Here is a 22,507-nt window from a genome sequence, read left to right as displayed (position 1 = left end):
GTGAATTTACCAGTAAATAATTCAGTTGAACCAATGTTATTTGGCATGATTCAGAGGCTTAAGTATAGCTTTAAAGCCAGATTTCCTATCTCTTCTCTTAAACATCTTCTCCTTGCTTTCTGGTTCTAGGATCTTAAAACTATAGGATTTCTATACCAGGTCAGACCACTAGTCCATCAGTTCCAGTATCCTGTTTCTGTCACTAGACAGTGCCTGATGTTTCAGAAGAAAAGTCTCTCTTGCAGTGGATGCAATAGCAGCACACTATCCTTGCGAAAACAGTAATGGCACTAGTTATGAGTAACCATCAACAATGATGCACAACCATTCTGTACTAAAACACTGAACAATATTTGATCTGTCATATACTTGTTTCTGTTATCTTCGGTTTTGCTAGGATAACAGTAGATTTATTTTGTTTGGTAAATTACAAAAAAATTGTTTTGATAGGTGAGGAAAAACTACCTTGTAACAGTGGACTGTTTATTATCCAGTCTTCAACATGGCCTTACAGAGCATTCTTTAGAAGTAATTTTTTTCCATCAACACTCTTGATAAATTCATCCAGCATATTAAGAATTTGTCCTTTTGCGCACTAGTTCATTACACTTCCATGCCAATCTTTATTGGTAAATGCCTGTTTAGTAGTAACAAAAATCTCAACAAGGTCAAAAATCCATTCTTTTCTTTTTTTAAATTTCCATTTCCCTCTGCCCTTGCAGAATTTTCACTGTAATCTGACTTCCAGGTGTTGATATCATTCAGTCTTTATGCCACTCATTGAAGTATATATTGTACACCTTTTGTGGTGGTTTTATAGGCCTATTTGCTCCAAAATGTTTACTTAGATATATTTTAACATCACTCTGTGGAACCTCTCCAATGGAATGGATCACCACCTTTTTTGCTGTTCATTCACTTATGTTATCTGTAGGCCTAAAGAACTTCTTCTGATTTGCATTATGCTTAGTGATAATTGTGACTATTATTTTTCAGAACTCATTCTTCTGCCTTCATGTTCCAGCAGTACATCAAACTATTTGTTTGTTTTGCTTCTATCTGGAGTTGTCCATGAATGAACTTGAGAGCCTTGCATAAGTTCTGGAAGTCCTTTCAACTGAAGTTTGAACTCTGCATACAAGTGATCATGCAGCTGGTGATCTGAGTCAATATAGATGCAAGGCAAAATTTTACAGAATTCAGAATTTTTCCTCTTCTTCTGAATAGCAAAATCATGTTAGTGTCTGTGGAACTGATCAGGAGACCACTAGTGTATCTTATTCCATGGTACCAGAATGAAATATTAGCAATAATTAATTTTCTGAAGATAACAAAGCATTTTACATAGGAGGATATCACAGGTGGGTAGGGGGAGCTGCAAATAGGGACACAGCATACTAATGAGGGCTTCTGCCATATGCAGGGGCAGCTCCAGGCCCCAGCACGCCAAGTGTGTGCTTGGGGCGGCATGCCACGGGGGGCACTCTGCCGGTCACCGGGAGGGTGGCAGGCAGGGCTCCGGTGGACCTCCCGCAGGCGTGCCTATGGAGGGTCCACTGGTCCCATGGCTTCGGTGGAGCTGCAGGACCAGCAGATCCTCCGCAGGCACCCCTGTGGGAGGTCCACCGAAGCCACGGGACCGGCGACTGGCAGAGCGCTCCTCGCAGCATGCCGCCGTGCTTGGGGAAGCAAAATGTCTAGAGCCGCACTGGCCATATGGCATTTTAAACATTTATTATATGTACAGCATGCCCTTTCTTCTACTTAGTATTCATATGAACGCAGCTATGGAGAAGCAGTGGCATTCATATGAATACCAAAAGCAAATCACATTATATTTTATTATATTGCATCTGTTCGATGGAAATGTGCCCTTTAGACCAGGGGACTAGAGTGTCTAGCTTTATTCCTCGCTCAGCCAGTGACTCATTGTTTGACCTTGGGCAAGTCACTTACCCTCTCTTTGTCTCACTTTATCCATTTGTAAAACAGACATGGTGACCATTACTGGTCACGCTGGAGTGTTGTGAGGCTTGCTTAATCGACCTTTATAAAACATTCATTCTTGGCTTAAAGATATGATACAACTGCACATTATTGGTTTTATTATTTTTCTCCCACTTTACAGCATTATAACTGCCCATGATCAGCAGTACATCACTCTTTGGGACAATGTCTCTTACTTTTCCCAGGTGATTCAAACACTGTTTCATCATGCCGTTAGACATGTGCCTTAGGGAATGGTCAAGTTGGCCCCGATGTCCAAGTTTCTCTATAGGAAAACAGCATTACATATAACATTGAAAGAATTCATTCTAGTACAATGTAGCAATATACTTGTTAGGAAACAGAGCTGAGAAATAGAATTTATTCCAAGCTACCCATACAGTACTATTCCTATGGAAGTATTCCTTGATTATTTTGAAAGGGCCACTGCTAGTCAAATTAGTTTCAGAAAGATTACAGTACTGACACTTGGGTGAGACCACTCTTGGGCAGAGCCACTGCCTCCTAAGCACCTCCTCCCGCCCACAATGGACTGTGTGGCTTTGTGATGCCCTGCCTCCGTTTCCCCTCTTCGGGGCTCCTTAATAGACTCCACACAGACATTTTGTCCAATAATGCTGCTCCTACCTGCGTCTAATTTATTGACATAAAACTCAATCCTGTGGCTTCCCTTTTCCCCTGGACTCTGCTCTCTGCAGCACTTCCCTTCTTTGACTGACCATTCTCAGCCCTACCTGGATGGAGTCTTTTTTTCCTACTCCCCAGGTGTTTGCTCCCTCTGGCTTCCAGGTCCAAACTTCTCCTGTGGTCAGGGGCACTCTGCTTTCTGCAGTCTCTGCCACAACCTTCTGTTTCCAGTTACCCTCTGGCTCTTTACAGAGACCAGATGCCATTTATTGGGCCCATCAAGAGGCTGTTAGTGAGGCACAGCTGGTCTGCAACCCTTCCCTCTCAAAAAGCCCAATCTACCTTTTGACAGACAGGATGGCTCAGTTTCCCCATTAATGGTGACAGGTTTCAGTGGTAGCTGTGTTAGTCTGTATCAGCAAAAAAAACCTGAGGATTCCTCGTGGCACCTTAGAGACTAATAAATTTATTTGGCATAAGCTTTTGTGGGCTACAGCCCACTTCATCAGATGTACGAAGTAAAAAATACAGGAGCAGATATAAATACATGAAAGGATGGGGGTGCTCGTTCACCTGCACATCTAGCAATGTGATAGATTCAATCATATGCCAGCAATGGCCCTCTGCCATGTACATTGGCCAAGCCAGAAAGTCTCTGTGCAAAAGAATAAATGGACACAAATCTGACATCAGGAATCATAATATTCAAAAACCAGTAGAACACTTCAATCTTTCTGGTCACTCTAACAGACCTCAAAGTGGCAATTGTTCAACAAAAAAACTTCAAAAACAGACTCCAACATGAAGCTGCAGAACTGTAATTAATTTGCAAACTAGGTACCATCAGATTAGGCCTGAATAAAGACTGGGAGTGGTTGGGTCATTACAAAACCTACACTTAATTTCCCCAATACTAATTTCTCCCTACTGTTACTTACACCTTCTTGTCAACTGTCTGTAATGGGCCACTCTCTTACCACTGCAGAAGTTATTTTTCCTCCCTTGGTATCCAGCTGTTAATTGATTTGTCTCATTAGACTGACCTAACACTTGGTAAAGCACCCCCATCCTTTCATGTATTTATACCTGCTCCGGTAATTTTTACTTCATACATCTGATGAAGTGGGTTCTAGCCCACAAAAGCTTATGCCCAAATAAATTTGTTAGTTTCTAAGGTGCCACGAGGACTCCTTGTTTTTTTTCCCCCCATTAACTATCTCATTTCAGCAGATATTTCAAGTTGCAAGGTTCATTTGTTTAAATTCCAGACAGCCATTTCTGTGACTTCATTATCAGTAGTAGGACTCCTGAGAAATTTTGTGAAGTCCATCATTGTGATCTAATGTATTTGGCCCTGTTCTTTTTTTAGCAGCATAGTGTCTAACTCAAGGGTTCTCAAACCAGGGGTCGGGACCCCTCGGGATCATGAGGTTATTACATGGGGGGTTGCGAGCTGTCAACTTCCACCCCAAACCTCGCTTTGCCTCCAGCATTTGTAATGGTGTTAAATATATTAAAAAGTGTTTTTAATTTATGGGGGGGGGGAGTTGCACTCAAAGGCTTGCTATGTGAAAGGGGTCACCAGTACAAAAAGTTTGAGAACCACTGGCTAACTGGTTCTTCTTTTCCTGAAAGATGTTTACTTACAAGTGATGATATAAAATAAGTAGTGAGTTTAAATCGGTATCACAGTTAATGTACTCAGCTTGCCACTGGAAATATGTACTACTGAAATAAAAGGTGACTCTAGTCCTTAATGGATCAGCATTCTGTATGAGAAAGCGAGCAGCACATAATGGCATTATCCTGTCAGTAGCTGCTAAAAGATGCATAATGGTAGAATTCCAGAAATGTTCAAAATGTTCTTTTGTGGCATCTGCTTTCAGTATTTCATTAGAATTTTGATCATGTGATCCTCCCTTTCAAACAAACTGCCAGTCTAACTCCTTGCCTGTTGACTCCTGGTTGTTTAAACTTAGTTATCTACGTGCATTTGATGTTCTCCAAATGGCTCTTATGACTAGAACTTTTAATTATATGAACTACTTGGGCAACATCAAATGCTTTATTTGCTGCCCCCTTCAGTTCTGCACCAAGTACAACTTATCTACAGCTTTCAACCCTGTTTGTGATATTTATCAGATAGTTTCTGTAGGTTTGATATGAATATGGTTAATAAAAAGTTGTCCTAGTGCAGGTTTGAGCTGTGCAGGGAAGTTCCATTGTCTGGCCATAGCCAAAGTTTTCATTCTCACCTGTGAGCTGTCAAATTCAATAACTAGGTAAGAGAGAGAAGAAAAAGCAAATCAGACTTTATAGTAAAACAGGACAAGGCAAACTGCAGACTTTTTTAGAACTTCAAAAGGATTATAAAGCAAGATTTTTTTTCATAATCATAACATAAATTACCCTTCTATCATCTTCTCTTTTTCTGCCAATTTACTCAAGTTATTTTTAAAAAATCACAATGATTTCTTACATGTTTGTCTGTGATGACATTCTAATCAGTTTTTCAGCTGTAGTGAAGGATGAGTAGGGTTCATAGGTCCAGTTCAGATTGGATGCAGTTTCAGATGCTTATTCAGACTTCTTCCAAATCTTTGTATTGGAAATTTGGATAAAAAGTTAATCGGAACAAGCTTTCTCCGCTTCCTAATTTCATCCAGTTTGGAAATAATGCAACAACAGTGCTTGGTATTTTGTTATTTCACTTTCCTGACCAAAACCAGGAAATGCAGTGGCATGTGAAAATACACATTAAAATATTGTTTATATAACTTTTTCTGTAGTTTGCATTATGAGTGAAATTTTCGGCTTTCACCTGAATTGGGAATCAGCTTCAATTAGAGATGGCCAAAAACTGGAAAAGAGAGAAATTTCTAATCTGCCTGAGGAATGGCAATTCAAGTGGGAAGCTGGGCAAGTTTAAGTCAGAACCTTGATGAAATCAGCACACTCCCGCAGAATGTCTTGATTTGATCAAACTGGTATTTTCTGATAGGAAAACATTCCATTGGAAAATTTCTAGCCAGTCGTAGCTTCAGTGTGTGTGTGGGCGCTTACTGTTACACATAAAAGGCAGATTTCTCCAGTTAGAATAGCTGTGTTGTGTATGCATGCAAAGGATTTTCATTCACCCCAAGTTTCTCTGGTTGTTTGAGGCTTCGCAGGTGCCAGGGACTTCAGTAGGTCTTGTTCAACAAGAGGTAGTTCACAGCAAAAGGAGCTTGAGCTTGTTAGATGAGCGATGTGTTTTCTGGGAACATGCCGCTTGTTAACCGAAGTTTTACTAGACAGGAAAATGAATACAAATGGTCAGCTGCATTCCAACTTCTAAATCTTCCCCTTATGTATTCCTCTGCTCTCTTAGATTGTGACACTCCCACACAGCAGCTAAAGTGCTCATGTTATTGCAGTGGTTAAAGGAAATTGCTGCAATTAATTTTGCTGTCTCTTTTCTCTTTGATGTGTCCTCATGATTCCTTGGATGATATTTCAGAGGTTGGATTCTATTCAAAACCAATTGTTTGGGAGTTGGGGGAATGAAAGGGGAAAAATAATGTTTTTAATAAAGATTATAAAAGGATTATTTTCTCATTTGTACTTTCTGATGACAAGAAGAATGTCTCTAGTTGATGTTTAAATCTTACACTCGCTACATTTTAAAGCCCAATTATTATTTTTTTCTGCTTTGGGTGACATATACAAGCCAATGCAGTTATTTTGGGAGAGAGAACATATATTTATATTTGGTTGATATTGTGCATATACATACATGCAATAAGCAGGAGGAATTTTCCTAAATTCAGCCATAGGAAGATATAAAATGGTTGCAGGTGTCTTAGTGGAAGACTGATTTTATTTTCTAATGACTAAAAAGAACGACCAGACCATGAACCCTGAGGTTATGCTTCATTTCTTGGGTACAGTACATTATGTTCTGAACAGTTTCTAATTGTAGTCTTGAAGCTGTTTTAGTCTTCAGCTGCCTGACAGTTATTCCTCCCCTCTCCCCCAGAGTTTGGATTGCAAAAGAATCCACTTTTCTGTTTGTCCCATATATTGCCATACCTGAAATGATTACTGATGGGTTCAGAGATAATCACAGTAGATATTAGACTGAAACATGCTGTGGGATAGAAAGCTTAGTAAAGTGTCGTCTTCTTTTTGGTTTTACTATGAAGAATAATAATAAAAAATCATACCTGTCATTTTTCTCAATTCTTTCAAAAGTCTGAAAGTGATTATACTCACAGAGATGTTAAAAACAAAACTGAAACTTAAGCTTCCAAAAAATACCGATAGTAGGTGCTCTAGTGATTTTAAAAGGGAAAAACTAGGCCCACGTGGAGGTTCAAAATAAATAGAAATAGCCAAAGGTTTAAAATAGAGAATATGGAAACAGAGGTTTAAAAAAGAAAACAAACAGAAAGAAAAATGATAGGGGTAAAATTTTCAAAAGCACATAAGTTTCATACCTCATACTTATTTTCATACCTTAACACCTAATAAATGGGACTCAGGTTGCTGAGTCAGTTACGTGCTTTTTAAAATTTTACCCCTATCGTTTTTACCCCTATCATTTTAAAATAAGTTGGAACAACCAAATTATTTTTTTCGACGTGTAACAGTATAAATGAATACAGTTCATTGACAACTGGGGTAACTAATAATGACTTTTATCTATTTATATTTTTTTAAACGTGTGTGCACTCAAGCATGTGTGTCCATCCATCTTCCCTACCTTTTCTATGTTTTTTCCTATTAAATTGTACATTCCTCAGTGCAGAAATGGTACTTTTTGGTTTTGTAGAGTATCAAGAATAACAGAATCCTGGTCATGATTTTGGCCTCTAAGTGCTACTGCAGTAGGTATTCTGCTTCTCTCACAGAATGAAACAAAAGGAATTTGGCCACAATGGAGTCCTTTGTGGGTTTTTTTTAAACTTTAAAAACAGTCCCCCTTTAGGTTTCAAAGGGACACTTTTCAGCATGCACAATGATCAAAATGGCTTTTTGAAACAAAAAATCAGCCTACACAACAACTGTCTAGTTTTCTTCCTTTCATGAGCTGCACCTTCACTAAGCATTTTCAGAAATTCCCCAATGGGCTGGTACAGGTGTAGCAATGATGGGAGCACTACCATAGACCAGCTACAGGCATTGCAATACTGGGTTGTCTTGATCTGCTCAGAGTAGGTTGGATGACACCATGCCAACACCTGGAGCTGCACTGATTCTACACTAACAGAGAATTTCTGAATAAGCTCAAATACAGACACAGGACTGGGCCACTTTCTTTTATAGCTGGCATATGCATGATAAGAGAATAGTAATAGAATGAAAGGTTTTGCTCAAATAATGATCTGTAACAACTACAAAAATAACCCCCTTATCTTAACCTTAGCATTTATCAGCCTCTGATTTAGACCACTGCTGGAACACAGACTTTTCTTTTCTGTAACGTTGTCATCTAGTTCAGTGGTTCTCAAACTTATTTTTGTGGACCATTTGAAAATTGCTGAGGGTTTCGGTGGAACACTTAATGATCTTTCCAAATGTTGTTTGTACCATTAGCTAACTATTGTAAAGTGCTTTAGATAAAAGCACTATATTTTAAAAAATCCCTTAATAATTTTTTTTGTTCTACAAATAAAAGTACACAACTCATATTTTAATATCAGTAGTCTTACCTTTTTAATGTAATGGATGTGCCCTCTCTCCCCCACTATGGCAGACCCGAGCTGGGGATGGGAAGGAGGGTGGGGTCTCTCTCCTGCCACGGTAGCCACAGAGCTGAGGCTGGGAAGGAGGGCCATCTCTCCCTAGCAGATGCAGCCATGGAGCTGGGGAAGGTCACCTCTTTCTCTGGCAGCTGCAGCCCTGCACATCCCAAATTCCCCCCATCTCCTCTTCCCACTCCACTGCCCCCTCCCACCTACCCTCTATTCCCCCCAAGGCCACCACCTCACCCTATGTATGTGTCTCCTCCAGGGTGCAGGCACCTAATTTAATGGAGCCATGCCTGCGCGGCTCCACTAACTAGGTGGATGGCTTTTCATTCTCTCAGGTGTGCACCTGAGAGGGAACTATCCACGGATCACTTGAATGGAGCTCGCAGACCACAGTTTGAGAACCTCCAATCTAGTTAACTGATAGAACACATTGAATTCTCAATGAAGCACCCGAACCCACTCGTAGCTGTACCAAACATTGACTAATCAATAAAACAAAGGCTTCCTTCAACTGGACTGAAACCTGGAATAATGGTACAGTACCAAATATCCAGGGAGGAGGAGGGAGACCTGCTCCTGTACCACTAAAGCCAGTGTGAGTTTTGCCATTGACTGTTTGTTTCTTGACTTCAGTGGGAAAAACATAAGGTGTGTGTTGCTCTGTGGGCAGCCAAGGCCTTATCCATTTGGATTGTAAATCTGAATTTCCCAAGGAAAACAGACAACCTTAAAGGAAAAGAAAGAATAAACAGCAGAAAGAAGGTGAGACATTAATCAAAACCTAGCATGAGTCCTGGATAAGCATTACTGGACACAGAGGCGGTTCTAGATTCGCTGCCCCAAGCACGGCGACATGCCGCGGGGGGCACTCTGTCGGTTGCTGGTCCCGCAGCTCCGGTCAACCTCCCGCAGGTGTGCCTGTGTAGGGTCCACTGGTCTCGTGGCTTTGGTGAAGCCGCGGGACCAGCGGACCCTCCGCTGACATGTCTGCGGGAGGTCCACTCGAGCCACAGGACCAGCGGACCCTCCGCAGGCATGCCACCGAAGGCACCCTGCCTGCCGCCCTCCCAGCAACCGGCAGAGCGCCCCCCGCGGCATGCCACCCCAAGCACGCACATGGCTTGCTGGTGCCTGGAGCTGCCCCTGACTGGACAACTAGATTAGGGACACAGCAGAAGCAGACAATTAACAACACATGCTAGGGACAACAAATGTGTGTTGTTATATTAGACTGTTATATAGTGATGAACATCATTTTGCTGATCTTTGTTATATCAAAATAATTGTTTCTTAGAGGCTAAATACAGCAGTTATTCCTTTTACCTTTATAAATACAGTATAATAAACTCTTACTGGCAAGTTGGCAGCCTTTACTAACAAATAATCTTTAAAAATAACCATTTTGCATAAATACTCCAAAAGATTTTCTTTGAGGTGGAAGGGGAAGTTGGGTCAAGCCAGATGCAATGATTCTCAGTTACTTTGCTCATATTAATGAAGGTTTGTACGGAATAATCTGTGTGCCTTTATTTCATTCCAGCCAGGACTTTCTGCTCACATTTTAAAATCAGTTACTCCCAGCTCTCCTATGGTGAGGCTTTCATCTGCTCTTTAGGAACAGTTTGGTTTCACTTGACTTTATTTGTTCTTTTAATTGATTCACAAGTGCCAGAGTGAAGGTTGAACTAGATTTCAAAGACAGTTCTGCAGCTTGAAGATTTTAGAGGATTGGAGTCTGGTACTTGGGAGCCAGATGTGTCTAAATCCTAATCCCGGTCTGCCACTGACTCACTGTGCAGCCCTGCACAGAGCACTTAACCTATCTGTGCTCCATCTGTAAAATGCAGCTAATAATATTTAATGCCCTTTGAAAATGTGAAGTGCTGTGTGAGTGCTAAGTATTTTTATGATGTTGCCCTGATGGAAAGCCTTAACATTTTTGTACAAAATGGTCATGTTAATGCACTTTCTGGAATATTCTTTTGTTAACAAAATGAATGCATTGCCAAATGAAAGTACATTTCACTCAATTTAGACATTGTGAAACATGCTAAAAACGCCAGGAAATTAAGTTATGGTTGACATTTAGCCTCATGGTGACCTGCAGAGAGAGTTTTTTTTCCCCCAGTGAAAAACATGAAACTTATTTCTTTTTAAATCCTTCATAAAGAACAGAATATATAGGAAGATCAAGGGCCCGATCCTATTCCCACTGAAGTCAATGGGAGGACTGCTTATGCAAGAGAATTGGGCTTTTTGGCTACAATCATACACAGCCTTAACTTTATGTTCCTGAGTATGAGACTACACCCATGCAGAGAGTTAAGCATATGCATAAGTCTTTGCAGGATCAGCTCTTTAATTAGTCAGGATCAGGTCTGTGTGTTGTCCCACTGAATTTTAGTGGGACTATTAAAGTTATGCACATGCATAAAAGTTTCTAGGATGGAGGCCCCAGAAACAATACAGCCCTTTCATTGCAACATTTTGAGATAAAGTGAGTAAAAATAAGCCATTCCTTTAGCCTCACCCTTGTCTTAGAATCTGAGTCTGCACTTTCAGTATCTCCCTACTACTGTTGATTGTGGTGCATGGATCAGTGTTCACGTTGCACTCCCCGTCAGTGGCTGGGCCGGGGAAGCTAATGATCCAATCAGCAGACTAAATCTGGTGATTAATCCTGGTTGTATGCCAACTGAGGCACATTGAACATCCACTAAGAAGACCACTGTTGATAATTTCAAAGCCACCATTGACCTTCAATAATAATTATTGTTCTTTATGTATTTGAGTGCTGGAAATGTATTTGGTGCTGTACAACCTTTACAGGAAAACCGTGTCTGCCTCAATGCACTTGCAATTCATGGTAGAGAACATACAACATGAGGGGGAAAGCAATGTGTAAAAATCAAAATTATCTAAAGCCATTGGAGCGCATCCTCTCCTGGCACATCTCCTTTTAAGAACTGAAGCTGTTTTTGTTTCTATTCTGTTCTCTATAGGTTCTTATACCATGCTCATCCAGGGAATATCTGAGCACCTTCCAGTAATTCATTAAAAAACATGACTAACTTCTGTTCTTGTTCTCAGCCTGAGAGGGAAGCTTGTTGTGAGAGTAGTTCTTCCCAGGATGTCAGATTTATCTCACTAGATCTATTTTAATCTATCACCGTTCCTTCATGTTTGTGCTGGGGCTGATGGTAGCTATTCGTTGAGGGATATTACCTCATAACCATCTTCCCCCTGCCCCCACCACTATTGTGTGTCTGCCTCATTTCCATAGAGCTTTGTTCCCAGTGTAGATTGATGCCTTTTGTACCTGATTTTGAAGGGTTGAATTACTATATAAAACAGTAGAAAGCAGCTTCTATTAATGTGTAATGCTGTTTTTCAAAACTTTCAATACTGCAAATAACAATAGTTTGTTATAATAAATACCAAGGTATGTGAAAAGGGGACCATATCAAATTTCCCTGAAGTCCCTAGATGGTAGTGTCTTCTACAGTGTATGGATTATAAGAGACCTCTTGTTGTTGGTTTGAAAACCTTATAGACAAAAGCCAGGAAATTGAATATTAAGTTGTCTCAGCAGGTCCTATTGTGTATCTTGGGAACAATGGGATGGGCTTTGGATAGAGGGGCAGCTTTAACTTTGAATTTCCTGGGGGTTTGTTGTTGTTTTTTAGGGTTTTTTAAGTGTTTATGTTAGTATAGTAAAGATGAATACAGGTTGTTTTAAGTATTTCATATTGGGCTGATTAGAAAGTTCTATTCAAAGGGAACAAAAACAAGATTTTTTGTCTCTTGTATAACATCCTTTTGAGCCTTTTGGTAATGTGTTGCTCACTGGAAAATAGTACGAAAATATAAAAATCCCACATCTTGCATGGATGCTCTGAGAAAGGAGAATTTGGTTTGATACAGCAGATGATAGATGAAGTCTGAACTATGTTATATGTTGTTAATTTGGGGAGGGTTTGGTGAAATAGTTTCATATGGATTATGGCCTGGCGCAGCAATAAGCAAGGGACAATGTCCAGCAGTCAAGAGACAGATGATAAAAAAGGATACAAAGATAATTTTTAATAATTTTTTCCTAATTGCTTTTCATTTTCTTTTTTTATTTGATTTTACACGTGTTTTTTATGGCCAACTGAATGGCTCTTTGATCATTAGAAATTGTGCCCATTGTAGTCTGATTTACATATGAAAAGTTGCCTGTTTGCCTTATTTCACAGCTGCACCTGACCTACAGACTGAGGACAATTTATGTACTTCCTTTTACTTCCTGGCCTTAGATGGAGTAGGTTGGGAGATGGTGGGACAACATATTTCATCTCAGCTAGAGCAACAGAGAGGGTTTATCTGTCATTAGAAGGGTTGACTCCCGAATACTTCATTCCCTTCACTAACCAGAAATGTTGCTGCTTTTGACATTTTTCCAGGAGTTATTAGTGAACACCTTTGCCCAAGAAATTACAGTTCTAGAATCCAGTGAAGTTGGAAGCCATTGACAGATGTTTATTTACTTTTGATATCAGTGTTGGAATCTTAGTGGGGAAAAACTTCTTGACTAGTGAGTGGAAAACCCAAAAGAGTTGGATAGTTAGTTCTGCTCAGATATACACATTTGGTCTAATACTGGTCTTTTGCCTTGCTGTGGTGTGGCAAAGAGGGCAAAAAACTACCCTAAGTGGTCAACTATTCTGGAGGAATCCCTGGCTGGCATTCTGCTAGAGCTGGAGCACATTGCAATTTGGTGTTCCCTGATGGTGGCCTATTCAGGGAGTATTGCAGGCAAGTGTCGTTTTAGTGCAGTGGTAGGCAACCTATGGCATGCATGCCAAAGGCGGCATGCAAGCTGATTTTCAGTGGCATTCACAGTGCCCGGGTCCTGGCCACTGATCTGGGGGACTCTGCATTTTAATTTAATTTTAAATGAAGCTTCTTAAACATTTTAAAAATCTTATTTACTTTACATACAACAATAGTTTAGTTATATATTATAGACTTACAGAAAGAGACCTTCTAAAAACGTTAAAATGTATTACTGGCACATGAAACCTTAAATTAGAGTGAATAAATGAAGACTCGGCACACCACTTCTGAAAGGTTGCCAACCTCTGTTTTAGTGCATCCTCAGCTACAAACTATGTTGGGAGATGATGGAAAACTGGCCAGAGGATTCCAAAATAGTTCCTTTCTGATTCTTTACCTAAGTTGCACCCGCTAGTCACTCCTCCTGCCCAAGGATTTGAACAATCCAAACTCTTAGGAATGCAAAACTGGCTGAAAATCTCAGAACAGTAGGGTTTCTGAAAATATTTATTGTATTTCCCCTTTTCCATTGGGCTAGAAATAGTGAACTGTGAAATGTATAGCCGTTCTTGGCCTGGCCAGAGCCTGGAAAGGCAGAGGCCACAAAAAGTAGAAAAAATAGTTAGAAGGGAAAAAAGAAGACCAAAGTTTTGGTTCAGGTTTTGGGCAAAGGTTTAGATTCTTACTTTATTCAAATCACTTTGTCTATATCTGTTCTTGACCCAAAAAAAATAACATTGTGTGGAGAAAAGAGCCAGAGTGATGTGATGTAGAAGATGGATTGATGGATAAAGTTTGACCTACAGCATTACTGGATAAGTTATGGAAGAGAAAAACTAAGAACTGCAAATAATGTATTTATTTTAACGAGAACTCAAGAGATGGTTAACGGGATATTGTATGAACAGAGGGATGAGGCTAAAGGCTGATCTCTTTAAGGTCTGCTTGAAATGTTGTATGTGAGTGTGTTTTTTTTCTTTGCTTTGCTTTGCTTTTTTTGTCCCCCCAAATGGAGTTTGAGTTTTAGGAATATTTATGTTAATGTGGCAGGCGTCACCTACTTGCAATTTTTTTTAACTTACATCTGTACCTTAGAGACTGTGATTATAATCCATGATATAAAAAATAAGAAAAGCAGATATATTTATAATTGTATCAGAGGATAAACTGAGGGTGACTTATTAGTATCGTTTCCTACTGCAAGAGAAACTTTATACATTTCATCTGGCGAGCCTTGGTCTAATTTTCAAGAAATGATAGACGTTCACTGTAAGGATCCTCCTTGTGGTGTGAAGGCAATCAGTGGGATTGTTTTTGCATATGTAGGCCGACAGCTTTGTTTGTATGGCTTTAGTTCCTTCCCCCCTTCTTCTGAAAATTGCGGCTAGTCTGCTATTCAGGGAATAAAGAAGTGCAAGATAGCTGTCAAAATTATAGAATCTTCTTATAATATCGCACCACTTTTAAAGCCTTCTCTGGAGGGCATGTAGATTTGAAGAGAGCTCTCGTATGCTTTCAAGTCTACATCTCTTGTACTTAGTTAGTTAGGATAACTCATCCACCATTTCTCTAAGATATTATCTAATTTAGTTTTGAACTTTTCCATAGGCCACACTGGAAAAATTCCTCTACTGACCCCTTAAAAGTAAAATAAGTAAATAAATGAAAGCTCCTTCTGCATCATTTTGATAATTTTGTAATTATACAGATCTTTTGAAACTTTAATACCCTTTTCTGCAGTCCCTTCCACCAAGCAGTAATGGAGAAAGATGTTCTAGATAACAAGTTATCTGTCAGACCTCGAGGGAGTTGTAAATACAAACGATGTAAAGCAAATCACTAGTGTCTTATAATGAAATCTATAGGGTCTGATCCTTCCCTGTTGAAACTGATGGGAGTTTTGCCACTGGCTTGAATAGGAGCGTGGTTTTGTCTAACACGCTGAAGAAATCTGAATCCATTGGCTTTGTGGATTAGACTCTTAATAACCAGCTCCTGGCTGGGTTGCTTCACATTTGTGTTTAAAACACTCTCGCTGTTCATAAGCAAGATGCAGGTATCAGTAAAGCGCCAACAGAAGAGCACAAAGTCACCTGCAAGCTTGATAGTGGAGATGTGTGTTCCAACATACAAGTGCTTATTGTCCCTGAAACACACAGACAACAGGTGCCCTTTGTCAAGGAATTTGGAACAGTGGAGAGTTTCTTGCGCTTGCAGTTCAGCAAACACATTATTTCTTGTGTTCTGAATCAAATATAAATGAATGTGAATGCATCAGTGTAACAATAAATGAAAACCAATTGAGCACTACATAGTGTTTTGTCAAAACAAAACAACTTTGTGCATGGGAATAAATTCTACCCCAGCAGCCACTGACATGATTGGGTGCCTTCTCAACTACCTTGAAATACTTTTCATGGTGACACTTCCTCCAGTAGCAATGCTCCAAATGCTAAATAAAGAAGGTTATGAGAGTCTACAGAGATATGTGCTTCCTCCCACCATGTGTGGCTACTCTGTTTTCAGATGGTGGGACCTGCAAACTTTGATTCCCCAGTCTTATTTTTGCAGTCTATCAGTGAAGGAATATTGTATTGCTTCCACTCCATTGATTTGCTGTTGCTTTAACATGCTCTGCCTCCTTCTCTGGTATAAGGTATAACATATCAGCTGGTGTATGTGACATATACTGCTGCCTTCTACAGGATAGCATATGTGTCAACTGGAGCCTGTGACAGCTCCATGTGCAGGCAGAATTGGGCTGATTTTATAGTTTATTATTAATTTGTCAGCAGTGGAGTGTCTTTTTTTAAAAGCACCAAAATGAGATATTAGAATCTGGAAGAATTTCACTTTCAGACTTTAACAACATGAATGTTGCCAAAAATGGGATTTTACGAATGTACGCCGTACATTTAGAGTGTCAGTAATTAAAAAAAGTAATGCAGTATCCCAATCTATACATCTGGCAAAGTGCTTTATTAAGTAAGCACTTTGTTGCTTTCTGTCTTTAACTGGCATGTAGACTTGCTGCTAGGGATGAGCAAATTTTTTCCTAATTGTCCTTTTTGGGTTTCAAAATTCAGTTTAAAATTGAATGTTATTGCACTGATGTGGGGATGGGGGCTGAAAGGGGGACCAAAACACAGCCAGTGGTTAAAAATAGAGCAGAAAATAGGCAGAGTGAAAAACAAAGACAAGAGAGCATGTGAGAAATGGAACAGAGGAAGAGAAGTTCTAATGGGGGGAAATAAACATTCTATAAAGGGCAGTCTAGCACTGAGACATTGTTTTCTATCACTAACTTGTAGCAGAGGTCTCCCTTTCGTTTGAAAAACATGTGGTTTTGCTTTTTTAAAAAAACAGAGTAAAATAAGTTACAATAACAGGAAGAAAAGGCTTACAACTCCTAATTCACAAACCCAATAAACAGTTCACAAACCTTTAAGTTCCATGACGTTTGCTCATTTCCAGTTACTCTGTTCCTAAGCAATAGCAATGGCTGTAGTTCTGAGGTGGGTGAAATTGGTTCTTATGTTTTATTAAATGATTTGGGAGCTTTTGGAATGAAAAGAGCTATGTGAGATGCTATTGTTGTTACTTAACTTATTATTCTGCTGAGTTTCAAAAAGGAAGTGGTGGCTTTGTTTGTTTTTGCTTTTAGGTTGAATCCAAATGTGAAATATGGCTCTGACTTTACAGGAGTGCCAAAAATTTGGCATTCAAAGTACTGTAAAACTACCACGGTTTTACAGTGTAGTGGATTAGGACAATTGCAAAAAATTCAAATTGTCTGCAGCATATTCTTTTTCTTAGAAGCATTCCATTGTGGGACAGTGTGAAACGGTGGCGATATAATTGGCTTTTAATATGCTGAATGGGAATTTGAAATAATGGTAATCAGAGGGGGCAAACTGGAAAAGAAAAGTAATGGTACTCTTCCAAGTTATTGCTTACAACCCAAGTACCACCAACCAGAGGCACTAAAATGAGATGCCCCACTTACACTAGATAGCTTTCATAGCCTGACCATTTTTCTTATTCCTTGCATACTCTGCATGCAGTGATGTCAGGTTATCTTTATTTGTGTTCATTGATTAGCACTGTGAGAGTTAACAACGTTCATGTTTAGGCTGCAGCTCTATTGTTTTAGGCTGTCTACAAATTCAGACAGACATCAGTGTATCAGTGCACAGTTTATGGTTGCAAAGAGAATCTTTGAAGTGGGAGAAAATTACCTTTTTAAAAAAGTGAAGGCTTAGATTTTTGGACACAAAATTGCATCCTCCAAAACAGTAGCAGCATACCGAGCTGTGCTGAGCTGGCCCACTTCACCCTTATTTGTCATATCTGAAAGGATTTAATCCAGGATATAATCAAGTTCACCAACAATTTGAGTAGGATGCAGCTCACAAACAGACCTGTTTAACACTCAACAGCATTACATACAAATCCATAGTTCAGTGTTTTGAGGGAAAGAAGTGAACATATTTTTTGTTCTCTATGAATGATATCTGTTCTTTCTCCTCTTTATGTACTAATTCAAAACCACATTTTTAAACAACAAACAGCTTGAAACGTGGAGATAAATACAGTACTAGTTTCTTAGACATCTCAATGTAGTGAAGAGAGGAAACCAATTCTATTGACTACATAGAATAATATATTACTTGGAAATTATTCATTTACTTCTTCTGAGAATATTATTTGAAAGCCAAGAGCACTTACCTGGTTAATAAGGCTGTTTACCATGTAACCTGTGTGCCTTAATGTGCAAGTATGAATCATTTATAAAATCTTTAAAAATATTTCACAGTGGTAAAGATCAGCAGTATGGTTCAAGTGTTCAGATCAGAGTTACATTGTATTGGAGAGAACTATATACAAATGATAAATAACATTTGTTTCAAGAGAATTTCTATGTATTTTGTATATTATCAATCTCTCTATAAATTCAGACTGGAATTTCAAATTCAGACTAGAAATAAGGCACACATTTTTAAATGTGAGGGTAATTATCCATTGGAAAAATTTACCAAGGTTGGGCAGTCTCCATCACTAGCCATTTTTAAATCAAGATTGGATGTTTTTGTAAAAGATCTGCTCTAGGAATTATTTGGGGGAAGTTCTGTGTCCTGTGTTATACAGGAGGTCAAACTAGATGAGCCCAGTGGTTCCTTCTAGACTTGGAATCTACGAACCTTTTAATGAAGTACAAATAGATATGATATTTTGTAACTGGTCTCTTTTTGTTCACTTCATGTTGTTGTACATCTTTATAACTTCCAGGATATGTTTTGTGTCATCTAGTAGGTTATATTATGCAACCAATACATTATTTATTCCTTTGGACTGAATGTAGTGCCTATAAAAAGAGCTCGATCGTCAGACCTGGAAACTGAAATCCCTATATCCGGAGTACATGTACAGCAAGGGCAATAGTAGTGAATGCTTCTCCTCACTGCCCTACAAATTTACTGCAACCCTAGAAGAGACAACTTCTAGGAGTGAGATGATTCAGTCTCCATACTCAGTAAAGCCCGGGTGTGTCTACTGTGATGATTGTAACTGGGTGGGGTTCTTTTGTTTTTGTGATATGGACATCTGTGTAGTGCTATTAATCTTACCAACTCATTTCACTAGGCAAACAGATGATAATGGCAGCCAACCAAAGCAGAAGATCATTTTCTAAGACTTTTTGATACCAGGGACTGGCTTACTGCCTTCCTAAACTGGGCCAAGGAGATCTCAGGAACCGGTGCCAGTCCACGGACTGGTCATTGAGAAACACTGCTCTAAGCAACTGCTCTAAACTCTAAGCAACTACTTTGTTTCAGGCCAGTGACATACAGCCTAATCTGGTTTTACATTGAAGTTATTGCTGCTTTATATCAGTGTAACTAAATCAGAATCAGGGCCATAGAAGTTGAAAGGCTGCGTATCTCATTAGCATATCCCCTGACTACCCAGACAATGTGCTTTTTATTTTACCATTTATTTATTTCCTTGCTGACACAGTCTCTTCCATTATTAATTATTATTATTATTTTATTATTTTATTATTTATTAATTTGTATTGACATATCATTCAGAAGCCACATTTATATCCGCTCCATCGCACCAAGGGCTGTACAAATGCGTAGTAAGAGACAGACTGCAGTGTCTTCGGTGAAGGGACTAACTCACGACAAAAGAAAATTGTTGCATCTAGGAGCTGCAGTTAGGCTTTCATAAGTACTTGCTAATATATTTGTAGCACTGTGTCAGGCAAAAACACAGACTCAACATTTACAAGGTGCTTAGTTGCTCCAGAGCTCATGCAACATCTGTTCTACCATGAAGTTCATAATGTTCCAGGTTCTGGTGATTAGAGCCATTATTGCATACTATTAGTCAGTTTTGCCATTTTGTCATATTTTCTAAATGGATGGTAAAAATGGTAACTAGTATATGTAGATATGAGTCAGACATGAAAACAAGGAACTAATTTTTTTTTAAATTCAGACCATCTAGAACCCAGCCCTAAAGCCTCCTAATACATCCTCTTATCTGATTTTCTAAATACTTTGGTTTACTAACAGAAATATTTAATTATTATTTTCACACAGAGTATGGTTCTCCTGTAACCTGTTTATTTTTTTTCAGGGTTTGTAGATTTAACACTCCATGATCAGGTACATCTACTGGAATGTGCCTGGTTAGAGATACTGATGATTGGCTTAATCTGGCGTTCAATGGAACATCCAGGAAAACTCTTATTTGCACCTAATCTATTACTGGACAGGTTAGTCCACTTATTATTTATTTTTGTTTGTTTATTTATTTATTTAAATAAAATGTATCTCTACCACTTTTAGTCATTTTTAGCCTGCAGCCATCCCACCTGATGCTGAGATCCCATCACATTTCATAAATTAAGCAGCACTGGCCTAGTTAGTATTGAAAGAGGTACCTCTAAAGAACGCTCTGAAGGCGTTGTTAGAAGTGGTGTTGGTGATTCAATAAATGGCACTTTAAGTTGTGAGCTAATATGGTGTTAGAAGGTCCTCTCCTGCTGCAGGTGCTTACTTTCAAAGGAGACAGAAAATGAAGGTACATGCCATTTGTAGTTCTTAAAGAGTCCATTGCGCTTTTGGCAAGGGTAAGGATATAGAATCCAGTGTCCTGACCAGAAGCCATTTTGTTTATTATTTCTGCGTCCTAAAAAATCTCCCCTGCAGTTTCAGCCAGTTTTATACTAGTGCTATGTGCAATTAAACAGCTGCCTCTTGCCATTTTAGAGGACACTACTTTTCCACTGTAGAGGAAAACCATATGCTAGACCTCACTCTGCTTTGTGATAGTCTGGTTATACCAAGCCACCCAAAAGCTGGCTTAACTGACCACATTTCAGTGGCGAGGGGCCCTTCAGTGCTGCTGAAGATGTAGAGTGACTGAAGGGCCCCTCGCCGCCGAAATGCCACTGAGACCCAGACCGCCGCTGCTTCCCCTCTTTGCCCCAGGCCCCCTGAATCTTCTGGGTGGCCCTGCCTTGGGCAGTAGAATAATAAAAACAGCTCATTGGATGTTCTGATTTGTTCCACAGGTCTGAGCTGTAAAAGTGGTTTAAAGCAGGCCACACCCTGTCCCCCTCACACACTTTTAATCTCTTGTTCTGGGCTCATCTTGGCTGGGCTGGAGGGTCCAATCCAGGAATGCTATAGAAAAACAGATCAGCGCTCTGGCAAATCCAGTATTCTGAAACTTAGTTTCTCTTACTACATACTTCAAAGGGAGATGGAAAAACAACTATCTACTTGTACAATAGGGTTCTATGAAAGTGGGGAATTTCTTGTTGATTTCAGCTGGCATTCATTTCATGCACTGAAGCATGAGAATTGACATCTCTTAAAACTTATCCTAGCTAACATACTATAAATTCAAGTGCTTTCCTTATATTCATGAAAACAATCAAGTTTCAACCCCAAAGGAATTTTTTTAGAAAGATACAAAGAGATGAAAAAAGTGAATGAGAAGAGAAACAGTCTCTCAAACTTATAATAGTCACCCCAACTAACAGTATAATATCCAAGGCATGTTCTGGTGAGCAGTTCAGACCATTGAAAGGTTGTGTCACACCTTGCATTGTAAACCTGTGTGCCCCAAAATGCTTCTGCTAGTTTTGGCTTCCTGCCTGGGTCACACACACAGCCAGCAGCCAGCATGCACTTCATGTTCTGTGTGCTATACAGCTCTGATTCAACTACTTTGAAACCAATAGCCTGCCAGCAGTTACCACAGACACACTCTTGTCTTTACCTGACTTGGTTGATGTTAACAGGTGACCCCAACACTTTTCCAGACCTGTGTGTTCTGCAATGTCCAGCCCTCTTCTGCAACATTCAGAGGAATAAAAAGATCTGTTTGCTCTTTTAAAGAGACAAAACCCAACAGCTTGCCACACTGACTGGAGTTAACATTCATTTTTATTTAAACACAGTGCTGTTCATTGAGATTAATAGGAAAACAAGTTGATGAACAACAAGAAGGAAGGATTTTAAGTGACCAAGTACAAGAGAGAAAGTTAGAGATGGTTGCAAGCAATGAAAAGTGAAAACATGCATCTAAAAGTCTAAAACTTAATTTAACAAAACACAGACTTTGTTCAAGATGGCTTTGTTCATGATGGGTTTTCTCACCCATAGTGTTCCAGCAAGATGGTGGCTGATTTCCCCACCCTGATCAGGATTTCCTCCAGAAGCCCCAAAGTGCTGGTTCCTTTTAGGGTGACCAGATGTCCCAATTTTTGCATCTTTTTCTTATAGAGGCTCCTGTTACCCCCAACCCCATCCCGATTTTTCACATTTGCTGTCTGTTCACCCTATTTCCTTTGTCTTTTTAGGTGAAAGAGATCACTTGGTGTTTTCTGCCCCTTCCTTTTATAGTCCAGTGAACCTCTGAAATGGATTGTTTTGAAGGTTATCCCTCAAAGTAAAGTTTAGTCAATCTATAAGGAAGGTGACATGGTGTCTGGTGGTGAAGGAAACTCAGTGCTGTTTCCCCTCTCCCCACTGGTGTTTGCTAAAATGCAGATTGTTCTGTTTCCCACAATCTCCTCCCTCTGCTGTCTCGATAGTCCGGATTACTGCTTGTATGTAAACTGAGCTAAACCCACATTCCTTTGTTTAATATAGATCTGTTTACTAATTCCCCTTGACATGCCTAGTATTTAAATACACTTTAGTCATAATTCCGGCATATATCCATAACTCTTAATAAACAAGGCTATTAATGATCAGTGAGTTTTCAAATGATACTTCACAAGGAATATTTTGTACCGA

The 22,507-nt window shown here is 39.4% G+C and overlaps 1 protein-coding gene across 1 annotated transcript in view; it reads left to right on the top strand.

Moving 5' to 3' along the window:
* The window catches only part of ESR1 (estrogen receptor 1), a 311,043-nt gene that overhangs the window by 258,428 nt on the left and 30,108 nt on the right, over positions 1 to 22,507 (top strand). Inside the window, exon 6 of the mRNA XM_050951601.1 lies at positions 19,833 to 19,971. Within this exon, the coding sequence (XP_050807558.1) occupies positions 19,833 to 19,971 (139 nt within the window). The remainder of the gene's footprint in view (positions 1 to 19,832; positions 19,972 to 22,507) is intronic.

Source organism: Gopherus flavomarginatus, chromosome 4 (assembly GCF_025201925.1).
Source record: "Gopherus flavomarginatus isolate rGopFla2 chromosome 4, rGopFla2.mat.asm, whole genome shotgun sequence".
In the NCBI taxonomy this organism is placed as follows: Eukaryota; Metazoa; Chordata; order Testudines; family Testudinidae; genus Gopherus; species Gopherus flavomarginatus.
This window is presented reverse-complemented; position numbering and strand designations above follow the sequence as displayed.